We start from the raw sequence: 22,693 nt of genomic DNA on the forward strand, positions 1-22,693 counted from the left end.
AAAGCCGATAATTAAAATGAGGTCGATAGGTTTAATTTATTGTGCCATTAATTGATTTATCGTTTATCGTGACAGGCCTAAATTGTGTGTTTATGCGTTGATACATGTCTGGTCTTGTTCCTCTGGCTTCCATGGCACTTGTTCCATGTATACTTTATTATCTCCTCTTCTTGAAGATATATAAACATGTAGAAATCAAGATCAACCAGAATGTGCAGCAACGTCTGGCCTCAGGCAACGCACCAGGCGTGGACTGATAGTCTGGTTTGACTTTGTCAAAGTATTTGCATACTTTGGTTTTATCCTGCTGTTTCGAGTTGAAATGTGACAGTGTTATATGTAGAGTTCACACCAGGGCAATGTCTAAGCAGCTGAATTTGTTTGTCGTTTAATTAAAAGGGGGCTGAATTTGGTAAAAATTGACATGTTATGATGATATTCCCTCATCAAAAACATACCTGGCCTTGATTCTCTCATGCGTGTTTGAGAAATGCTTTACGTCTCCCCTGGCAATCATTCAGCTGAGCAAAACGCATTGGTTGGGCCTAGCCTTGGGCCCACCTTCAAGCATCTGAGGAACCATTAACTCACCCCACTCCACTCCTTCAGACTAGCCAGGAGGAATTAGCAAACACTTGGTGAAACTGCGCATCATGCTGAGTTCATTGTAGGAGCTTCATCTCAGTGCAATGTTTGTAAAAACACTGTTAATAGAGAAGCTGTGATGACTCCCTGAAGGCGGATATTCAGAAAGAGACAGAGTTCTTAAAGCAACAGAGGCCCAATTTCAAGGCGTGAAATTACAAAGTCAAATTTCCTTTAAGTCATATTTGATGTATATACAGCATTTTTACAAATGCTGTATATACAGCCCTTGTTTCAGCCTTGAGTTTGTTTCATCAGGGCTGAAACAAACTCAGCCCTGATGTAGCTGCTGACTGCTATTCATAGTCACTTAGTCTTTAAGTCAGTTGAGCAGCAGTGTGCAGCAAGAGGTGACAGAGGAGAAAACTCTTAGTTTTTCTGGCACTTTCTCCAACACCTCATGAAAAGGAGAAGAACATTCTGATGCAAAACTATATTCACCTTGGCTGCTCATACGGTTGCTCAGCAACTGGCGATCAGCTGGGCACCTTTCATCTAAATAATGTAGCAGCTTTGTTTTCCAGTCTCGGGACACGCTCCCTTCCCAGCATGTCCCGAGACTCGTCCCCACCAGACAGAGGGGGAATCCGTCCTCTTGCATGAACTCTGAAGCCCTCCCATGCGGACGGCTGCGTTTCCCAGACATCTGCAGCACGTTTCCTTTCTGTGTGGCAGGCGAAGGAAGCGGAATGGAAAAACTGCTCCCTCCGCCCACTGTGTAGCCACATGGCAAAGGGAGGAGAGCAGTCGGTCAGGAGCCCGCCGGCCGCGGTCGGGCATATTTGTGGTCGGCTTTCTCCCTCGACTTCAGACTGAAGCTCGGGCCTGCCTCCGCTCGCTCCTTCTCAGGCGCTCGAATCGCTTCCCCCCCAAAAAAAAAAAAAAAAAAATGTCCGGGATTACAATCAGAAAGGCAGCGCTTTCTCCTCACTCATTATGTTTCCCCTGCCTCCCTCCCTTGCCTGCCAGACTCTATTTATACTGACTGGGGCGACTCACAAAAAAGGGAGCACCCCCTTTTCTAGCAGGAGAGGATTTGGCCCACATCAGCAGGAGCGGTTCACCGCTGTTCGGCACTCTCTGGCCAGAATGAATGACTTCCATCCATTGGCTTGTGAAACCAGGGGAAAGGGGGAACAATCAGACATATATACCAAACAATGGAAGCAAAAAAAAAAAAAAAAAGCTTTGAGGGAAACAAACTCAGCCCTGATGTAGCTGCTGACTGCTATTCTCTGCGTCCGTTCAGGGTCTCTCTCTTGAACTGGATTCTCCTCTTCCTCTTAGCCTAGTTTCTCTGAACAGAAATAGATGCAATAGAAGCTGCAGATCCCAACAGGTCTCTGTTGGGGGGAGGGGCGTGTGTGGAAATGAAACCTGCCCTCTCGCCAGCTTCTGGAGGGCCTGTCTGCGTGTCGGTCTGGGTTGGCTGTGTTTGTTGTCTCGTGCCTTCATTTGGATTTATTTCGCCGCCACCGCCACCTCAACAGTAAATCAACAGTTTGGGTCCCAGTCACAAAAAGTACTATTCATATCTCCGAATGATCAGCGACCATTCATTTGCTCTGAATGTGCCATTTGTGGCACGGGCAACGCGCGAGCTGCGATTTGAGTCATTTCTTCTCCATCTCTGCCGCTCATAAAGGCAGACTTTATGAGCGGGTGGGATAAGCGCGAGCCGCCCGGCCGGCCTCCTTTCTGTTTTTAACTGCGACGTGCCGCCGCTGTTGCTGCTGCTGCTGCGCGCGCACGTACGTACGCGAACGCTCCGGCTCGCGCGCGCACCAATCGTTTCGTGAAAGAGGGCTTTAAGTGTTACAGGAGACGAAAACCTGGCTGACGTCACAAAAATAGGTCAATGGGAGCAGTTTAAACACCTCGTCAATAGTAACCCCCCCCCCCATCTTTAGTCTGAGCCGGTGGAGTGGGAGGCATGTGAGGGGAAGGGAAGGGAGTGGCCTGCCGCTGGGCGCTGAGCACCTTGAGTGAAGGTAGCAGCAGCAGGTGTTTGCGTGAGCCGTCAGGAAGAGCCGCATTCCTGGGATGTTTCCCCTCATTCGGCGTCGCGCCGAGCCGAGCCGCGACGGCTCAGAAGCTCACTGGTGTTTCTCAATTACAGTTCACTGCGAAGCTACTTCGTAGCCTTTGAGTTTTTTTTTTTTTCCACACTTTGTCATGTTACAGTCAGAGACTTCAAGACATTTTAGGAAGCTGGTGCATTGACGTCTTAATGAGTAAAGGTTTTTGTTTTTATTTTTATTTTTTTCTGGTATAGGGCACCAACACTGGCTCCAGGCCAGAGGCCCTCGTTTTTTTAAAATCCGGCCCTAATGGTGGCGTATTAGAAGAAAGCCTTTATAAATAAGAAGTCAGAAGACGGGTATGGGACGTGGATGAGAAGTTGAAGAAGATCCCTGGCGTTTGCGATGGACAGCCTATTCATCGCTCTAATGACATAATTTCATTGACGAGACATGGTGGTGGCAGCATCATGCAGTGGGAATTTCTTTTTTCCAACAGATACAGTGATGCCGGTTATGTTCAGGTTATATAAATATATTTAGATCAAATCATTGAAAGGCCCAGTCAAAGTCCAGAGGATCAGTGGAAAGAGTCACAGACTGATGTTCACGGATCCAACAGTTTGCATAATCTATCTGAGTTTGAGCTACTTTTTTTTATTTAACCATTATTTCACCAGGATACAAAATCTAATTTGTCTTCGGTCCAGCAAATTGCAGTAAAGGTGCCGCTAACAGAGTTTCCACTAAAGGATGCTGAATGCAAATCCACACCACACTTTTCAGATCTTTGAGTGGAAGACAATTAGAAAACCTTTCACTTCACAATTATGTGGAACTTTGTCCTGTTTTGCCAAATAAAATCTAAAAGTACACAGAGGTTGCTGTATGCAACGTGACAAAATGGAACAAAATCTAGGGATAAATACTCTTACAAGGTGAGATACGAGATGTTTGGTTCACGAAGCTACTGGAAATATCTCTTTTTTTGCTTTTTTCTTCATCGCTTCCTGAGATTTTCTTCTGTCGAATGTTGCACATCAAACTGAGTTCTAGTAAACTCAGTTTGAATATTTAAAGAAAAAAACTGCCTTCCTTTCTCTTGACCTTTATCTCCTTCAGCTCACATACAGCATCGTCATGGCAACTGCAGCGGTGCTGCTGGGCTTCAACAAAGGTTGAAGCAGCGAATAAAGATCAAGATCCGCTGAAAGGCTGTAAGGGCGGATCGGGGCAGAAACGGATCGTCAGGAGAACCGGCTGAATGTGAAGCGGTGGAAACGCTGCAGACGTGCAGCATTGAGATGCTGCACGCAGTCTCTGCTGCTTCCCCGTAATCCCCCACAGATTAACTCACTTCACTGCACGGCTCGTTGCACTTGAAACTCATGCAACCCACTGGACGACTTTATCTGTCTTCCATCTCTGTTTTTATCGGGGGGTTTTTATCAATTGCTCAACAGTTAACTCTCACGGTTTTTGTCCTTCTCATGTAACAGTCACCGCTCTTTTGGGGTTGATGTGGTTTAGTGGTTGTAGCCGCTCTGCTCAGTTTCAGTCAATTCCAGATCTGCACTCGGTGTCTTGCCGCCCGCTGTGTTGACTCTGCGCTGTGTTTTTTTTTTTTTTTTTTTGTTAATTGCCTGGTAATTGTGCTGTAAGAACTAGCCGGGTGTGGCTCAGACGAACCCACACCGTGTCCAGGAGGGACGCTCCACCATCTGGTGTAGGAATCCTCATCACAGCAGATGTACGAGAGTGTGTGTGTGTGTGTGCGTGTGTGTGTAGCAGTAGTAGGGCGGGGAGGTGGGCTAACAGTCAAGGCTAATTACTGTACAGCTGCAGTTTTACACGTTTGCTGCTGTTTGACAGGGTGGACAGAGTCCCTGTTGCAGCTACTGCGTCTGCAGGGAGAGTGTCGGTGAAGCCATGCAGACATTTGTCAGTAAAATACTGTGTAGCTGGTATCTTTTAATTCATTTTTACCCCAGCTTTAATGTGTTTATTGTTTCATCAAGGCATTCTTTTGCAGTCTCATCATAATATCAGGAATCATGAGCGAAGTACTTGGTCACACATGTTGGGGATTGCCCCCACGTTTGCCAAAAAACATGTTTTATTTGTTGCTTATAATGGCTCGACTGTTCTTGTGGGTTTTGCAGCACAAGAACGGTGCTGGAAAACCCACATGTGCGTTTCATTAGAATGTTGTTGAAAGTTTGTGTACTTCAGTAAGTAGATTCACTAAGCACACTGCATTAGATCCTCGACTCCACTTGAATTCATATTCATTCGTCTTCAGAACCGTGCCGTTTTTCCTAAAACTTGCTAGCTCTTCAGGAAGCATTAAAAGTCACATTTAACTCCTTCTTGTCATTACGCCTGGCCTTTTCAGCAGGCGCCACACCTCAGAAACAGCGAAGTTACCGTCAGATTCTTTGCGTTAGCAGCGAGCGACGTGTTCCACTGAAACCCGAAACGATGAGCAAACTTAAGGCGAGCTATCGCAAAAGACAAACAGCGGAAAGATTTTCTTACTGTAAACCTGAAATGTGCTTCCTGCACCGTAGGAATGTGAAGCTGGTGGTCTGACTCAGATCACTGGTATGTGCACCTGCAACCTGCTTTACACCGCCTCCCTCCGTTGCCAGGGATGCCGTGCAGGTTGTAGTCGGCTGACTTTCTGTTCCTGTTGATAAAGTGGACTCTTTCTCGCTCTTTGCCCCCCTCCTGAGATAACGAAGGACAGAAAGTCTTTCCAGAGATCCAGGTGGACTGCAACTACCGGGGTTTGCTTGGTGATGGTGTTCACAGGAGAGAAGCTTTTCAGCGTGTTATTTATATTTTGTTTTTTACCCATTTTCATGAGCCGTGTTGCAATCCCAAAGCCGTGGCGCTGCCAGGCACATCACTCTTTGTTTGGACTGCTGGAATGTACAGCTTAGATAGTACTCTCGCTTACTTATTATCCTGATTAAAAATGTTATATATATATATATATATATATATATATATATATATAAAACTTTCAAGCTGGTGCTCTCAGGAGAAAAGACATTTGCTGCTTCTTGTTTCCTGATTCCATAAAGGAATCTCCTCTAGCTCTGATCTTATCTCCTTCCTGATTGGGATCTTCAGATGTTTATGACGTGTTAAAAAAAACTTTATGAGATTCTTTTTTTTTTCCCTTCACGCCTGTAATCAACACAAACAAGTCGTAATGCTGTGATGTGCAGATATTCGGCACTTTTCATCTGCATCCTGGCCCTGAGAATTTGCCAAGCGCGGGATGCCGGTCGCTTCATTAAAACGTTGGTGCGGATTTTGAATCTTGGGTTACAGTAAAAGGACTGAAATGTCTTCAAAGGCCCCGATGGTTTCTGTCATGCCAGTGTGATGTTTAATTACTTCTGCATGTTTGTGTGCCACCAGATCCACGAACCGCATGCAGTCTGTTTCACTGTCATCAAATGAAACTGAAAACATTTTAGAAAACTTGTCCTGCTCTCCGGAGTTGTTTAAATGAGTCAGAGAGAGTTTAATGATGTAGAAAGTGTGTGTGTGTGTGTGTGCGTGCGTGCGTGCGTGCGTGTGTGTGTGTTGGGAGACTTTATGGCAGAAAAAGTGGTTTGGCAGTTCAAAACGTTCAAATGTAACAGCTTGTATGTTTAGAGATTTTTACTAAAAGGGGAAACGCTGGATATGCACTAATTTTTCTATGATTTGTTTTTGGTGAAATTCAACAGATCATTTAGTAGCAGTGGTATACCAAACGTCACTATTTGTCAGCAAGTCATTTCAATGTCGTAGATAAATAGCTCCTGCATCGCCTTATTTAACGCGATAGTGTCATTTGTCATTTTGGTGAGGTGCAGATAAAGAATCTATGCTATAGAGAATCGTAATTCCTACTCCTAGAAATTCTGAAAAATCGATTCTACGTTTTTGCCGCTCCTATTTGCGAGTTTACTGCATATTGCATTCGGCATCCACTCAGCCACTATACAACGACATTTCGCCTGCTGTGTGCATTTTGACTAGTTCTTTGATATTTTCCTGTTAGAGAAAATGCCAGGCAGCTAGGCTAACCTGCTACAGGTAAATTAAGTTACAGAATTTTATGCACGAGCCTATTTTCGCTATAAACTGATGGAATTTGACGCGGTACAGAACCTTAGAGTATAGCTTTAAATAAAGGCGCTATTTGTTTACAGTCTTTTTCTCTTGTCCGTCACATGGTACAAACGGAATCTCTGGACCATTTGAGTAGAAAAAAAAGATTTTTGAATTAAGAATTGTCTCCGAATCGAATAGTGACCCTACGAATCGGAATCGAACATTTAGGCACTGAAAGATTTGCATTTCAACCCAAGTAATATTACTTAATCTCACGCAACACTATGCAGACACTCCGTCTGCGCTCATGAAGAGTGACTGACCGCAGGAAGAAGGGTGTATGGATCTGAAAGTGAAGCTGATGTCATGGCCTACTTCCTGATTAATCTGGTTAATAATTAATCAGAGAACAGCCTACAATCAGAGCCGCACGCTATCGGATCTGTGCTGCATAGCAAAATATATATATGTACCAGAATCATAGGATGGCAAAGCCGGAAGATTACGCTCTTAAAGCTGCATTTATCTATCATTTAAATGGAAGGAAGAGTCAATATTTTTCACAAGTGTATTATCTCCCAAGATGTTACTTAATAATTTATCCGTTCGGCACAGTGCCGTTACCGTGTTGAAGGGGTTCGGTTTGTGTTAGCTGTGAGGCGGCCAGGGAGGCAGACTGGGCTTCACTGCTAATCCATCCTTCTTTGATCTGGGTAACGGCTGTTTTAGCTTCTTTTCAAGACATTTTTAGAGAATATGGATCCTGTTAGTTGTGCATCAATTGATTGTTAATGGGCGTTACTGATGTGCAGCTCTCCGATATCAAACATGTTGGGATTGGTAGTGGAATGGTGTCTCGTTTTTTTGGTAAAGTTAAGTGGCAACAGCAAATCACATGTGGACTTTTTCCAGTTTGGAGGTATAACAGCACCAAGAAAGTTAGAATGGAAATACAGCTCTGGAAAAAATTAAGAGGCAACTTAAATGATCACTTTGTCTGATTTTACTTTTTGTGTTTGAGTAAAATGAACTTTGTTTTTTTTTTTTTAAATTCTATGAAGTGCTGACATGTCTCTAGTATTTGATGCAGTGCTTTCAGACCTCAAACAATGCAAAGAAAAAAAGTTCATATTTGTTTAGAAACAACAATACTAATGTTTTGACTCAGAAATCAATACTTGGTGGTAAAATCAGGAGGTTTTCAATGGGGTTCAGCGCAGTGGGCTCTTAATTTTTCCAGAGGTGTAGGTGAGGAGAGAAAAATGGGATTTCTTCTACTCTAAATAGGAGATTTTACACTTATTACTTCACATAGATAAATGTTCTTAAGCACCGTGAAGCATAGACTTTACTGGTAGGTCTTTTTATTAAGCTCAGTGCTGTATGGCAGCCTGCAGCACAAAAGAAAAAAATCCATTCCTCTTCATGGATTATAGCTGGATGACAGCCTCTTGGTAAAGTTCTTAGCTGTCAAGAGTCACAAAACACTTCCATAAAGCCAGACAGGATTGTGCTGCTGGTCTGATCAACTTCAGTGGTTGTGATTAAGTGTCTCATTACGCCTCGAAACCACACTTATGTTTTCTTCTTGTTCCCGTGTGCAGGCGTTCTGCTCGACATCCAGCGGCACTATGAGGTATCCGACAGTGGAGCCGGCTTGTTGCAAACAGGTAATTCTCCTTCAATCCCTTAATTACACATGAGAAGAAAAAAAAAAAAAGCAGCTCCACTCCTGAACGCATATCTGTGCGATTACTGTAATTACCGCAGTAGTGTAATTTTAAAAGAATGGGATAATGAACAACAAGTGGTTGAACTGCAAATCTTTGGCTTTGATCTCAGCCTATAAAAATTACATGTGTATTAACACAGATCCAGCAGCTACGTTTTCACTTTTTTTTAAACGGAAACTCGGATAAATTTGTTGGATGTCAACTTTACAGACGTTTTAAAGAAAATTTTTTTTTTTTTTTTTACCAGAGATGCAACAATTAGAATTTGACATTTAAAATTCACTTTAAGGCCAATGATAAACGTAGTACAAAGATAAAAGAACGACCGAATGCTATGGTAGTGCAGCTAGCATAGCTAAAACATTAATTTCTATACATATTCGCTAAAGAAGATAGGACTCTAAGATTTCCTTAACATTTCCAAATTCATTTTTCATTCTTTGATCTTTGACAGAGGTTAAAAATTAAATGTGATGAGTAAAATGGAGTCTTTACACTCCGTCCAGCCATCTTGAATGAATGAACGGCAGACGTGTCTCAGATTTCCATTAAAACACATTTTCTTTTAAATAACGTTCTTCTTTTGTTTCTAAAAACCCCACTGATGCTAAAAATGCTCCTTCATTCCTGAATGAAATGAGTGTGGAAGTTGTTCATTCAGGAACAACTTCCACACTGAAGAGTGGTGTTGACATGCTAGCAAGGTGTGGTGCGTTCACTGTTCAGGAAAAAAAAGGTTGGATTGTTGAAGTTCCGACCGTTCAGTTTAAGCGGGTCAGAGCCGTTGTCTAAATCTCCAAAATGCACAAAACGTTTCCGATTTCAAGACTCCTTACATGCACAAACATTTAAAGTTTTGACGCACATGTCGGCCTCAGATGACCTCTAGAAATATGCGTTGGACTGAAAATGAAGCTGTTTGTGCTTTTTGCTCTTATACCGCTGGATCCCATCGTGACTCAAGCGACAGACTTGCGGTGGAAGCGTTTCCTCCCGGCAGCGTCAGTGCGGCAGAGAGGAAAACACAGCTCCAGTATGCGCGCTGCCAGAGTCTGACGACTCCGGTTTGGGGCATGGCTTCCTGTGCCATTCCGAACCCCGAAATAAATCCATCTTTTAGGGAGATACCGTCCAAAGCCCTCTTATTGGAGGACAGGACCTCGTCTTGTCTCTGCCTGTGCGCTCGGGCTCGTCCAAGCGCTGGCCGCCTCTCCGCACACAAAGTGCCATTGAGGACAAGCGGGCAGGTTTAGGGTTGAGGCAGGGAAAGAATACGGTCCAGTGTTTCCCTCCACTTCACTCTGTGTTCCTGAACTCACTCTGGTTGAACGGCGGGTTAGGGACGAAAATATCCAGCAGGAAAAGTAAAGTGTTTTCACTGAATTAGGCACTTGTTAACCCTCTAAATCTCATTTACACCTACAGTAATCTGGTTTTACATGACCCTTTGTGTATTTTGTGCCTCTGACTCCTCATGTGAATTTGTGGTAATTGCCCTGAGTTGCAGAAAGTTTTCTGTCTGCTGTGTGCCTGCTGCAGCCTCTGCGTTTGTATGGGAGAAACCAGAAATGATGAAGGGTGTTTTGTTTTCATTGGCTTGTTATGTCTGCTGAGCACAGAACCACATTTGCAGAGACTCAAACACACTTGTGTTTGTTGACTTACAGAGACAGCTGATTTATCCCCTATACCTTTAAAGTCCATGAAAGGCCCTCATAAAGCCAGGGGCATAGAGTTTCGGTCGCACCGTGACTGGGCCCCGTCTGTTTTGCTCTGGACTCCACTTGGCCCCTGATATCCAGGTGACCCTTTTCTCACACCGGAGTGAGGAATTGTGCTTGCCGGGGCCTCGAGCTGTGAGAGCTGGGTGGGTGCAGACCCCGAACCTAGGTGTGAAGAAGAGGTTTGGAGGGTGACGCAATGCTGGTTCTGGAAACGACAGAGTCTCAGCTCGATGTGTGGACATGGATGTTTACATCTTGCACATCCGGCGTTCCCCACCCCCAGCTTCCTTCTCCAGTGGGAACAATCCCCGCCTCTGTGAGCACCTGGCTGGTTCTGCCTTTCCTCCATCCTCTCTGGCCCGGCAGCTCGGCTCCACCTGGGAACGCAAACTGCAGATGTAGGTGTTTTGCAGGCGTTGTCTCTCCGCGGAGGTTGTTGCTCATTCGCTGCTGCCAGGTCAAACTGACCACACACCGCAAGTCACAGACTAAGCTAACAGCTGAGTAAGAATCACTTAACGTGCTCAAGGAAAAAGTTTTTTCTTTCTTTCTTTTTTTTTTTTTACAATCTTCTTTGGGTTTTCTTCATTCTGCAATACAATTTCTTCATGTCAAGGTCAATGGCAAGTTGCTTCAGGAAATACCATCTTGACCAAACAGCGGTGTTGCTTCCTTGTTCCTACATCAAACACATCCAGAAAAACCAACTCTGAATAAACCTGCATGATTTATTGAGCTCATGACACTGAGATCTTGTACATCTGTAGCCAGGTTTTTATAAAAATGAATATTTCTGCCACATTGATTTAAAGAAATATATGGTACACACAGGATCGGCTTCAGGAAAGCTTTCATCCGCAGAAATACGCACAAATGAGCGTTGTTTTAAACACGCCAAACACCTAGGGGACAGCGTAGCGCAGCACTAAAACCTATGTCCACCAATCAGGTTGCGTTAAAGCAACCATGACTTCCTGTTAGGAATTAAATATGGCGCCAAATAATGATGTGGATATGGTTATTTGTTGCAGATGGTAAGCCCATCAACTTTGATAAAGAAAAAAGAACGTTTAGTCTCCTTAGCATGATACTCCTACCACTTTGCTTCAAAGTGGCTGGTAAAGGGTTTCAAAATAAAGTATTAAGAAGCGTGCATTATATTTTTAACACTTTATAATTACACACCGCTTTGTGCTGGTCTATCATGTAAAATCCCCACAAAATACAGTGAAATCTGTGGTCCGGGGGTTGTAAAAATATTAATAATAATTTTTAAAAAATCTCAATAATCTCTCCCTAGCAGCACTGACCTGAATGTTTTTTTTTTTTTGTTTGTTTTTTTTAAATTATTGTTTTGCCATGTGTTGTGTTAACCCCGTGTTTACACACTCAGGAACAACACAAGGAAAATACCCAGCGGTGAGCCCAGCCTCTGCAGTGCAATTTGGCAACACAGATGCTTCCAAAAGCAGCTTGCACAACAGAAACGGACGAGGCCTGTGCTCACCTCTGCTGAGCACATATGTCCTTCCAGACCCAAAAAGGCAACGTCTCAGCTCTCAGGTGCCGAGAGGTCGATGTGCTCAAAGCTGTGCGTCAAGTCAGAGCGGAGGGGCGCTTCGTTGTGGCCCCGGCCAGCCGATCGGGCCCTTCAGAGCGCCAGACCTAAATCGGCTCTGCTGCTGAAATATGGTTTGTGTGTGTGTGTGTGTGTGTGTGTGTGTGTGTGTGTGTGTGTGTGTGTGTGTGTGTGTGTGGCCCTGGGGCAGAGGCTATCTGAAGTAACTGTGTCTCACACAGCTGTGGAGAGGACAGGCCCAAGGGGGCAGAGGGTATGGAAGGTTAATGGAGGAAAGGAGAGGGGGTTTCACCTGGATGGTGTTACCTTCCATGGAGGGGGGAGTTTGACTCCTTTTGTGAGGAACACGGAGAAATCTGAGAGAACATTTTTCCCCCCTCCTGGTAGCATACTGCGCTTATTGTGTCCAAGCGCTTTGAGGCAAACTGGAAAAGTTAATGAGTTGAATTATCTCTCATAATGGAAGCTGGCATGATAATTATACCTCCCTGGTTTAGCATGGAGACGGTTATTGGGGTCAGCATGGCTAGATGTACAGTGGGCGAGGCAGCTTAATCAGGGGCCTGGGCTGGAAACGGCTCACGGACCGAGTGCGCTGCCGTCGTCACTGCATGGCCAACCCACCTGGTCTGAAACATGATACCAACACACACACACACACACATACAGACACGCAGAGACACGCAGACACACACTGACTCTGCCCCGGTCTTGACAGGGTGTCAGTCTACCGCAGCCAGCTAGAGACCTGTGAGAAATGAGGGCACAGCCACCGTGTGAGACTAATGGCCTCGGCTCGGCACACACATCCCAACGTGTCGCAGTTGTCTGCGTGAAGAATCCGAACACACGCTACTAGCAGGAGGAGGTGAAGCACATCGTTATTTAATAGGCCAAAGAACAAAGGGTGTTGATGTAAGAAACAAAAAGACAGAGCGGTGTGTGGTGAAAAATGCCAAATTAACAGGAAAAAGCTACCACCCCTGCCCTGCTATTTCCTGTATTTTCCATTCAAAAAATGCTATGCTACACCAGAAACAACAATGTTGCCCAAGCAACCTGAATTCAGCAGAAGATCCCGAGTGTAGCTCTGTTCAGTAGTTTAAACCTGCAAACTCTCAACACCACACTAAGACCCAACAACCTGAAGCCCTTTTCTGTTTATAAATAATAAAAACCTCTTCTAGTTCTCGTCACAGGGGCACGTAGCATAAAAGCTCATCAGTGTGGCTTGCACAGATGCTATAAACGTCCAGTCTATAGAGCCATTTTGTATCCCTGCATGTGCAGCGAGCTGGTTGGCAGAAAATCTGCTTGTAAGTATTTCCACACACAGATATCTAAAGTTTTACCCACAGTTCCTAGAACTGACCAATTCAGAACTGAGGTGTGAACTTATATTGGTGGAAGTAACAGCGCTAGATATAATTTAGAAGATATAAGACAAATCTTTGTTAAAATAAAAGCTGCACATTTAATTTTCCATATGTTTCACTACTTTAATACAAAATTGAGAGAGAAGCTGGGATAATTCAGCGCATTACTGGATTTCACTTGTATTCCTAATAAAGTGGGCTAAGTTGTGGTGAGGAATGGCCGGCCTTTTTTTTTTTTTTACATTTTAAATAGTGCAAAAATACCACAGTTGTTTCTTGAGTATTTCTAGGTTGATGGTGCATAAATAAACACCAGCAGAATGCATTGAAAAGTGTTTAAATATTTGGGTTATTTTTGGTTACCGAGTTAAGAAAATACAACTCCTGAAGCTGCAATTCTGACTTGGTGGAGTCAGAGGTCAAACTAAACATCCAACATGGCTGCCAGGCATTAAAACGTGAAAATTGCAGCCACAATTTAAGTAAAAGGACATCAAAGCACTATAACCTCAGGGATTTAAAAAAAACCATTTGGTTTTTCTGACTTGTAACTGGTTCTGCAACTAATTTGGAAGTGATGTCACTCCTACTTCCTTGTTCCAACTCCCCAAAACAAATCAAGCACAGCATCAGCCCTGTCGGGCTAACCTCATTATCAGCATGCTCAGGCAGTGCTATTTTGGCCATGATGGATAAAAATATCCGCATAAATTTATAGATTCCTTTGCAAAAATGACTGATTCACAATATATTTCTGTGGACAATATGAACACAGTTCAAGATGCGGAAATAAGCCTGAGACAAGGCCAACAAGACAACAACCAAAACAAAAGGCAAAGCACTTCAAGAACATGAAAGAAGACACCAAGAAGGCTACATCGGCCATGGTGGCTCACATGACCAACATTTCAGGTGATACGTGTCAGTCAGAGATGTTTAGTATCACAAAGAAGCCTGTCTGTCCTTTTAAAGTGGGAAGTCGAGCTACCGTTGCTTGATCAGCTGTTTTGGCCAGTCACTGCCACTCCTATTTTGTCTCTTGGCCTCAACAGTATCCCTAGTTACCTCTCTGCCCCCCCTCCCCTCTATCTCTCTCTCTCGCTCGCTCGCTCTCTCTCAGCAGTTTGGCAGCTGCTGTTGCCTTGTTGTCACTTACAGAAGCAAAGGCCGAATGTGACATGAGAGGAAATGATAGGAGAAGAACGAACCTCCTGCGACTTCCTCCTTCTTCCTCGCGCACGGCTTCAAGTGTTCATCTTCTCCGCTATTGATTCCCAAAGCCTGGTGATTCCATTGCAGTGCTGTTCACCGGCCTTTACGCCACCCCACCCTTCCCACCTCCCCCCCCTGCTGTGATAAGAATAGAGCGATGACCTGACGATGCATTAACATCACAGCAGTGTGGCTCTGTGTCTCCGTCTCTGGTCGTTTTTATTAGGCCATGTCTCCAAAGGGGGCAGCTGTTGGGTGACGATTGGCACGCCGCCTCGGTTGACTTCCTCCCCTTCGCCTCTTGTTGATGAACCCGCGTCCTGCTGATGAAGGAATAAATACACAACCAGGTCTTTCGCAGATTTTCATGCGGATTTGACCTTGCTTGCACTTTCAAGCGCAAACAAATGTGGAAGACAGCCATGCAAATCTGAAGCAAAAGTCAGCGGCCAAGCGTTTGGGAGCATCAACTGTGTGACAGATTTTCTCCCCGTCTGTACCGCGGATTGATTGCTGCTACGTCAGGCTGCCCCTCTCTTGCAGCCATATGACATCAGCAGATCAATCGGACACGTGCGGTCCATTCGTGTTGCTGATCTGTTTCCATCATTGCCATCGTTAAGGCCCGCATGCAAATCGCCATGTTGGGCTTGTCGTTAGGTTGTCTCTCCCTGCAGTTGCTGCAGTAACAGGCAGGAATAGAAAAGCTCCTCTCTCTGCGCTCAGCCGCTCTGCGACTGAAAATGATTCAAAAATAATAAGCACCCCCGGTGTTCCCAGCAAGTTTTGCTCATTTTTGTTTGTTCACGGTCGGATAAACCTACCGACTCTCTTCATTCGTACCAGACTGCTTGCCGTGTTTGGACGCAAGCAACGCTCAAAAGACCAGGCCCGTTTGCTCCAGCCAGCCGGGGCGTGTAATTCTCCCCAGATGCAGCTCTCGCGTCGACCAGGTATAGTGGGAACATTCGCCGCAGCTGCAGAGACGAGCCATCAGAGTGGCTGCGACACTCAATAAAACAAAAGGCTTGGCACGCCAGCTTCTGCAGGAATTAGCTGCTCATTTCATAGAAACTGTGCTGCATATGGGATTTATCATGATACTGGTAAGGCTGCGTTGTTGAAATGTGAGCTGGAAGGGATTCCTGGAGAATAACCAGGGATCAGAAAATGTCAGGAATGCAGAAGCGTTTGGGGCTCCGACATGCAGTGCAGGGGGCGGAGGGGAAATCCACGACGAGGAAACGTGATGCACGGGAATGTGTGAGAAGTTTCAGTCTCTCACAGTGGCTCAGGTGTCCTACTCGCACCGAAAGTTATGTGCTGCACCCTCCCACAGCAGTCCTTCAAAACCATTAGACGGAGAAACAAAGCTGCCACTCCTTTCCTTCAGAACTCGCAAGACAGAAGCGAGAGAAGCTGCAGAGCACTGGAAACTACCAGCTGAAGGTTCCTGCCATCTGTCATTATTCTGATGATTTGTGTCAATGTCGAGCCTTCGTAGAGACCGAAGTGCTCGGGAAGAGAAAAATGTAAAACATGCAATGATGAGAAACTCATCATCTGCTTACTGGATTTAAACACAAAGGTGTGATTGTGCGGTCTGAAAGCGAAAGAAACATTTTCAGGTCTCCAGTTCGAGTGGAAGGACCGCTGACCGGCTCTGTTTACACTGGCTCTGGATGCCTCTCAGAAATAGTTTATGTTGAACACCACTGGGTAAATTAAATCTTTGGATGTTTTTGGCCTGGGCCTACATACCCTTCAGGCTTTTCGTTAGCTTCGTTAACCCCTTTAAAATGTTACCAGCTTTGCAATGTGCGCAATAGACATGAGCAGGTTTTCTGTTTGATTGAGGAAAAACACTGAGAGTGTATTTGATCCACATGAGCCTACAGCAACTTGAATTTACTTCAGGTCTGATGTAAATTCAATGTTGTAATGTTGTGTTCCCCCGAACTGGAAAAAAAAAAGCACACTCCTTTTAACCCCTTAACCCTCAACCCCCAGAAAATACAACGGAAAAACGGCACACAGGCGTCATGTTTTTAAAACAAACCTTCAGTAATGTTCCTCTTTGGCTGTGTATTCTGTGTCTATATATTCTCTCTTTGAACTTGAGCTGCACTTCACTGGCTTTGCTGTTTTACTGAAAAGCAAAGAATCAAACGAAAGCACGGAGCTTCTTCTGTTGCTGAAAAAGAATCAACCGTTTCTTACTCCCTTTTAACGCAACATCAAACCAAGCAGATGAAATAAAAAAACTGCGTGAGACTGTATGAGAAACTGTATGAAAACACAGCAGGCTGTGATGAGAGCATTAGCTCTTGTTGAGAGCTATTGCTGAGAAAGTCCCAGAAAGTTCAAAAACAGCCGGCACCTTAATACTAATCATTACAAAAAAAAAAAAACAGCCTTAGACAACAGGTACTTGGGATTGGATTTAGGTATTTAAGAATAAAGCCGTAATATATAACATTATCATACATGCATTATTAATGGTGTTGTTCAGACTGCGCTCAGTCAGAAACAATTCAGCATAAACCTGAGAGGCTCAATCCCTTTCTTACTGTGATTATATTCGTTTTTATTAGAAATAACACCATGCTAATACAGGATTAGCTCTAAATAAGATGCGCTGCACACAGAGAGGAGAGATGTTTTTAAAGAGCTCTGCAATTCAGAGGTTTACTGATGTCGCTAATTAACCATCATGCTGTTTCATTCCTTCCTTTTTTTTATTTGTGAGGTGTTTCTCTACTTGGATGTGCACATCTGCCTTGAATGTGACCAAAAACACTTTATTTCTGACACGTTTGATTGCATGTCTGTAATTTTGTGCGATCGCGTCATCAGTTGACTTCCCAGCCAATTAAAATGTCACCAGGAACTCGGGCTGAAACGATTCATCTGATTAATCGCGATTAGTCGATTATTGAAATAACAGTCAACTAATTTAGTGATTGATTAATCATTAACAGGAGCGTACAAACTCAAAAAAACGGCCATTTGGTGAAAGAACAGCACACTTAGAGCAGTAATTAAGCACATTTTGCTATCTAATTATTAACCAGTCATGCAAAAGTTTAATACTAAATCTATAAATAATCAAGCGTTCACTAAAGGAATACTATGTTCCTGGATTTTGGGCAAAATTTTTTATTTTTTTATTTAAAAATGGGATTGAAAAATGTGCTTATTTGCATCTTTTCATGTATTTCTAATATTGTATTGAAAGGATAATGATCAGTTTCAGTTCTGAGAAAGGACAAGTGCGGCTGGAGCGTCCAGTACAGTAAATTCTTTGTGTGATGACATCCTCGGTATTCAGGGTTGGGTTACCTGTTGTGTTTCCGCAGCAAAACCTGCAACATGCGACACAGTGTACGATCTGAAAGGGTTGATCAGTGTGTGGGTTTTGTGTTACATTGGAATGTTTGTCATTATGAAAGGTGAGTCACTGGTTCACTATGGTGACACACAGAGAACCTTCCCAAAATTAGCAACAGCATAATCTCTCATTGTGTAGGGAGGGAAGAATTTCAGCTGAGATCCACAGGAGTCCAGTCATGCCGCCCAGAAAGAAGCCGTCATTTAAGGTGTTGTAATGATGAAACGTGCAGAGGCGCGAAGGTGGAGGACAGTAAACACGCACTGAAGCCGAGTGTTTGCACCGACACCTCGGGCACACACCCTGTCCACTGCGGACAGGTCAAAGCGGCTCTGGGACGTGTTGTTTTTTTTAATGCTGCCGAGCGGCCACTCCTTGACTGCAGACATGCACAGACTTGCAGAAGGGATCTGCTTCTCCTGTTCCTGTAATTCAGCCTCTGGCAGCTGATGGACATGCAGATTCATCAAACTGCGGTTCCTCGTTTAGACAGTCCGGCTGCATAGCTGTGAGGACCACTGAGGGAAATGCCCAACTATCTAACCAATTTGGAGCAGTAAATATAGAAATTATGTTTGCTTTGGAAAACTCTCAGACAGTGACATTTAATTATCTTTTCATTTGGTACTTGCATCCAAATTCTTACTTTCTTTCCTACATTTTGCTTGATGGGTTGCACAATAACATAAATATGTTAAATACCTCACATTTAATCTTTTGAATCTCAGAAGAAAATCATAATGGAGACACCCTAACATCTTTGGTTTACACCTTTACTGTTGGGAGAAGAAGCTGTGCTGCATTTTTAACACACATAAAAAAAAATGTATCATCTCACATCGACGTAAGCAGCCAGCTGTATTTTTTATTTTTTCCAATAAAAGCGAAGGATGAAATGAAAGTGGCGTCCAGCAGCCGGATGCGGAGCCTTTGGTGGTAGTGGGGGTGGAATCCTGCGTTTCACAGGGAAATCTCCCTCCTCGTGGCGTCAAGGAATATCAATCAGACACACAAGCACATTTCTGCATATCCTGCTGATGCAGTGGAGAGTGAGTCACCCACAGAGGCATTGTTGTGACTGGCCAATCAAAGTGTGGCTATCTCCTTGTGTGAGGAATGGTAAAGTGTTCAGGCACATTGTTCTGTAGAGGCTTGATTATTGTTTTTGTTTTGTTTTGTTGTTTTTGGCTACGCTTTACTTCACAACCTTATAAAGATGAAGCGTAATTAGACACTGATTTAAATAAACACCCTACGGTGTTTTCACGCCTGATAGTCTGGTCTTGGTTTGACTGGGAACCAAAGTTGTAACATTTGTTACATTTTCAGCTGGTGCAGTTCGCTTTCTCACTGCACTGCATCAAAATGAACCAAACCCTTTGAAAAACCTGTTCACCCTCCTCGCCTGTGGTGGCGCTGCACCAAGAGCCACTGAAGGAAATAACACGGAAACCTCAGAGGAAGACATGAGCTCAACTTTTCATCCATTCTTCCCCAAATGAACTGAACTTTCTAAGCAAACGAACTAGAATTTGATTAAACGAGGCTGGTGTGAATCCAAGCTTAGGAAGAACAACAAGGCGTAAAGATAAGATAAAGTAAGATATTCTTTATATCTTAAAGAATAAAAAGAATATCTTATCTTTACCTTATCATTAAGATAAGATAAGGTAAGGTATTTTTATTGTCCCCTAATGGAGTTTCTTTGAGCTCAAGAAACCACAGTACATAAGCGCACAGTACAGATAAAACAGCAGTATCACCCTGCCATATAAAAACAAGAACAAAAAATTGATAAATAATTAAATTAACGTACAAGATAAAAAATAACTTGAAGCGCAATAAAGGAATTCCCTGCCAATCCCCGAAAAACATCAACACATGTTGATAAGAAAACCTCTTGATGTTTTTCCATCAACAGGGTGCCACTTACAACAATGGATAATAAATAATAACAGTGATTAGTTATTAAAATTGAAGGTGGCATATCTAGCTCTAATTAGCTTTTTTTTTTTTTTTAAGCGTCTTGCAGCTGAGTCTGCCTATCAGCATCAGCAAACTGCTGCTTTCATTCGTCCTCTTTTCTCCGTCTTGTCCCTTTGCCAGGGCTGACAAGATAATTAACCTGTGACTAGCGTCGCTGCAGCTGCACAGTAATGTTACACCCGAATACCAGACTCGGGTGTCCGTCCTTCCAGGTAACTGACTCGCATGGAGGCTGTGAGAAAAATGCTCCGCATCTCATTAGGAATCTGAATAACATTCTTTTGGCTTTTTCGCTGGAGGTGAATGTGAAACTGAAAATGGGTTGCTTTGTCACGGGAAGGCGCGAGATTCTCACAGTATGACGACTTAAAGTAAAACAGTTTCGAACTGAAATGTAAAAATATGAACGAAGAGTTGTTGCTTTTTAAATAGGAAAACAGTAATTTTACACACGAACTAAAACAAAAACAGAGAATAAACACACTTATTGTATAGAACATCAATGCTAACTAGTTTGACAAGTTAGCTTTAGCTAGCTCATGCAGCTAGCCTGCTTACAAAAAATGCTAACTGTTTAAAGTGTTTCATTAAAAAAGACTTGCAGGTGAAGCTCCTTTATTTCCACACTGTCTCTGTTTGTGTTTTTTTTTCTAACCAGTTTTTTTTTCTTTTTTCGTGTAAATAAAGGAAAACATGTATGAGTTTTCTTTTAGCCAGCTGAATGGAAGCGAACAGCATCAAGTTGGGGATTTTGCTGGCACGTTTTTAGCATCTCATTAAATCTGTAGGGATGGTGAGACAGGGCTTTTTTTTTTTTTTACTGTTCTGCAACTTTCTGACACTTTCAGGTAACATGCCTGAGTCATGTTACCTGTACATGACTCAGGCATAGTCACAAGTACATAACTGAGAGAGTCCAGCTATTCTCTGCATTACCTGAAATGATTAACCTGTTTGCTCTACGCAAGCTTTAAAGTCTTAAGCGATTAAAAACACCATTGTCCGGAAAGCTTTACACAACTTTCAAATGTTACAGTAAGTACTCCCTAAATTTACCACCGGATTATTACTATTATTATTATTATTATTATTATTATTATTGCACAATAATTCACCTCCAAACATCCCTTTCGAGTCACCACTGAGGAATTTCCAATTCGTCACGACCTGTAAACAATGGCTTTTAAAAGGCGAGGAATGCGTGTTTTTTCAGGCTAATAGCGAGGCTGATGTTTGTTACATAAGCCTAATGATAATGGCAGGATGTGAGCTGATACTGTAGGGCTTGTTTGAGTTGCAGTGTACAGTTGAGTCAGTTCGCCGAGAGGTACGTGAGGTCACTGGTCTCCATCATCACGCCAACACCGCGTCCTCACTTAAACTCGTTCCACGTTTGTTTTGTGCCACTGCGTCTAGAAATAAGTACTGCACTGTTTATTTACATGCACAATGGGAAACAATCATGTCCTCTTTGTTTGATGGTTGTAATATTACATGCTGTGACAAAATTAATCGTTCAACACAAACCAGATGGTCTAATCATTTCCTTATGAAAAAAAAAACAGTTGTTTTTTCTGACTCACTGTATTCCAGGTATCGTCTCGTCCTGCTCCGCATTTGCGACATTCTTTTTGTAAGAATAAGATCTTAATCTCTTCCGCTGCGTTGTGCTCCGCTGCTGAAAATATGAAGGAACGGCAACAAGATGACAGATGACTCAGGAATGTGAAATTTAAAACTGGCCAGGTTACCTTTAACCATGCTGGACGGCCTTACAGCTGAATTGTGAAGAGAATTTAGAAATCCTGTTTTGCTGAACATGCTTAATTAGCTTTGTTAAAGGTAAACAATACATTTTCTAACAAGATTAAAAAAAAAGTTTTTTGCTTTTTTTTTGTCACACCTAAATGAGATCATCAAGCTAATGTTATAAATCAGATCATCTAAGTAATTTTAATACTAGACTGATAACACAAGTAAATGCAAAGTGTGGTTTTATTTTTTTATTTTAATCAAATAGCGATTCAAACCACCTTGGCCCTACGTGAAAAAGTGATGTCCCTCTTTGTTAAATCCGGAATTAACTCTGATTTACTACATTTGTCTTTTAAAGGCAAGTTCAGTTTTACTAGCCACACCTTGGTCTGACTACTGCATGACCTATAAACCAGTCAGACAGCATGAAGTAGGCTAAACACCTCAAAAAGCAACACATCATGCCTCAATCTAAAGGAATTCAACAATAAATATGGAAGAAGACGTCATTGACAGCCATTTTATTCATTTAGTGCATGTCTATATTAGCTGATTCTGGAGGCTAAAGCTAATATCTAATCCTAGGAAGACCACAACATGAAACTGAAGAAGTTCAGAGTAGGTCACAATTTTGTAATTGCTTCAAAAATTCTTCACTATCTCTTTGAAAAGTTGAGTAGGCTAAGCAGTTTTAGAGGGTCACAGATGTGATCGTTTAGCGTCAGTTTGAGCGGCGCTACTTCCTACTGAGTCTTTATGATGACAGGGCCAGGTCCTGGTCTGTTACAGGTCCTGTCATCATAAAGACAGGCCATGTAACTGTCTTAACAACAGAGACCTAAAACATGTGTTTTAGGTCTCTGAGGCCCCCCCTCCAAAAAAAACAACAACCTTTCTGTCACTTATTTTTTTAAATGCAAATTTTTCACCAACATGCTACTTCCTACTGAGTGTTTGTGCAGGGCACATGCTTCACTGTCAGTCTCAACACTCATTCCAGGCGCTCCGGAATGAGACCAAAGACGATAACTTCACTAGTTAACTTTTGGTTTGATTCCATGTAGGAAGGAACGCTCTTTCTTTAGAAGGGTGTGTCTGTTTCTTTTCAATTTAGGTATCTAAACGAAAACCTTTGAGTTCTCATGACGGGTGATG

General features: G+C 43.1%; 1 protein-coding gene across 5 annotated transcripts in view; it reads left to right on the forward strand.

Annotated features, from left to right (window-relative positions):
* The window catches only part of spns2 (SPNS lysolipid transporter 2, sphingosine-1-phosphate), a 93,555-nt gene that overhangs the window by 24,092 nt on the left and 46,770 nt on the right, over positions 1-22,693 (forward strand). For all 5 annotated transcript variants that reach the window (XM_015035359.1, XM_015035346.1, XM_015035343.1 and 2 more), the window contains exon 3: positions 8,387-8,452. In XM_015035359.1, coding sequence (XP_014890845.1) covers positions 8,387-8,452 — 66 coding nt within the window. The remainder of the gene's footprint in view (positions 1-8,386; positions 8,453-22,693) is intronic.

This window comes from Poecilia latipinna, unplaced genomic scaffold (genome assembly GCF_001443285.1).
Source record: "Poecilia latipinna isolate Pla-1442-1.1 unplaced genomic scaffold, P_latipinna-1.0 Scaffold20, whole genome shotgun sequence".
Classification (NCBI taxonomy): Eukaryota; Metazoa; Chordata; class Actinopteri; order Cyprinodontiformes; family Poeciliidae; genus Poecilia; species Poecilia latipinna.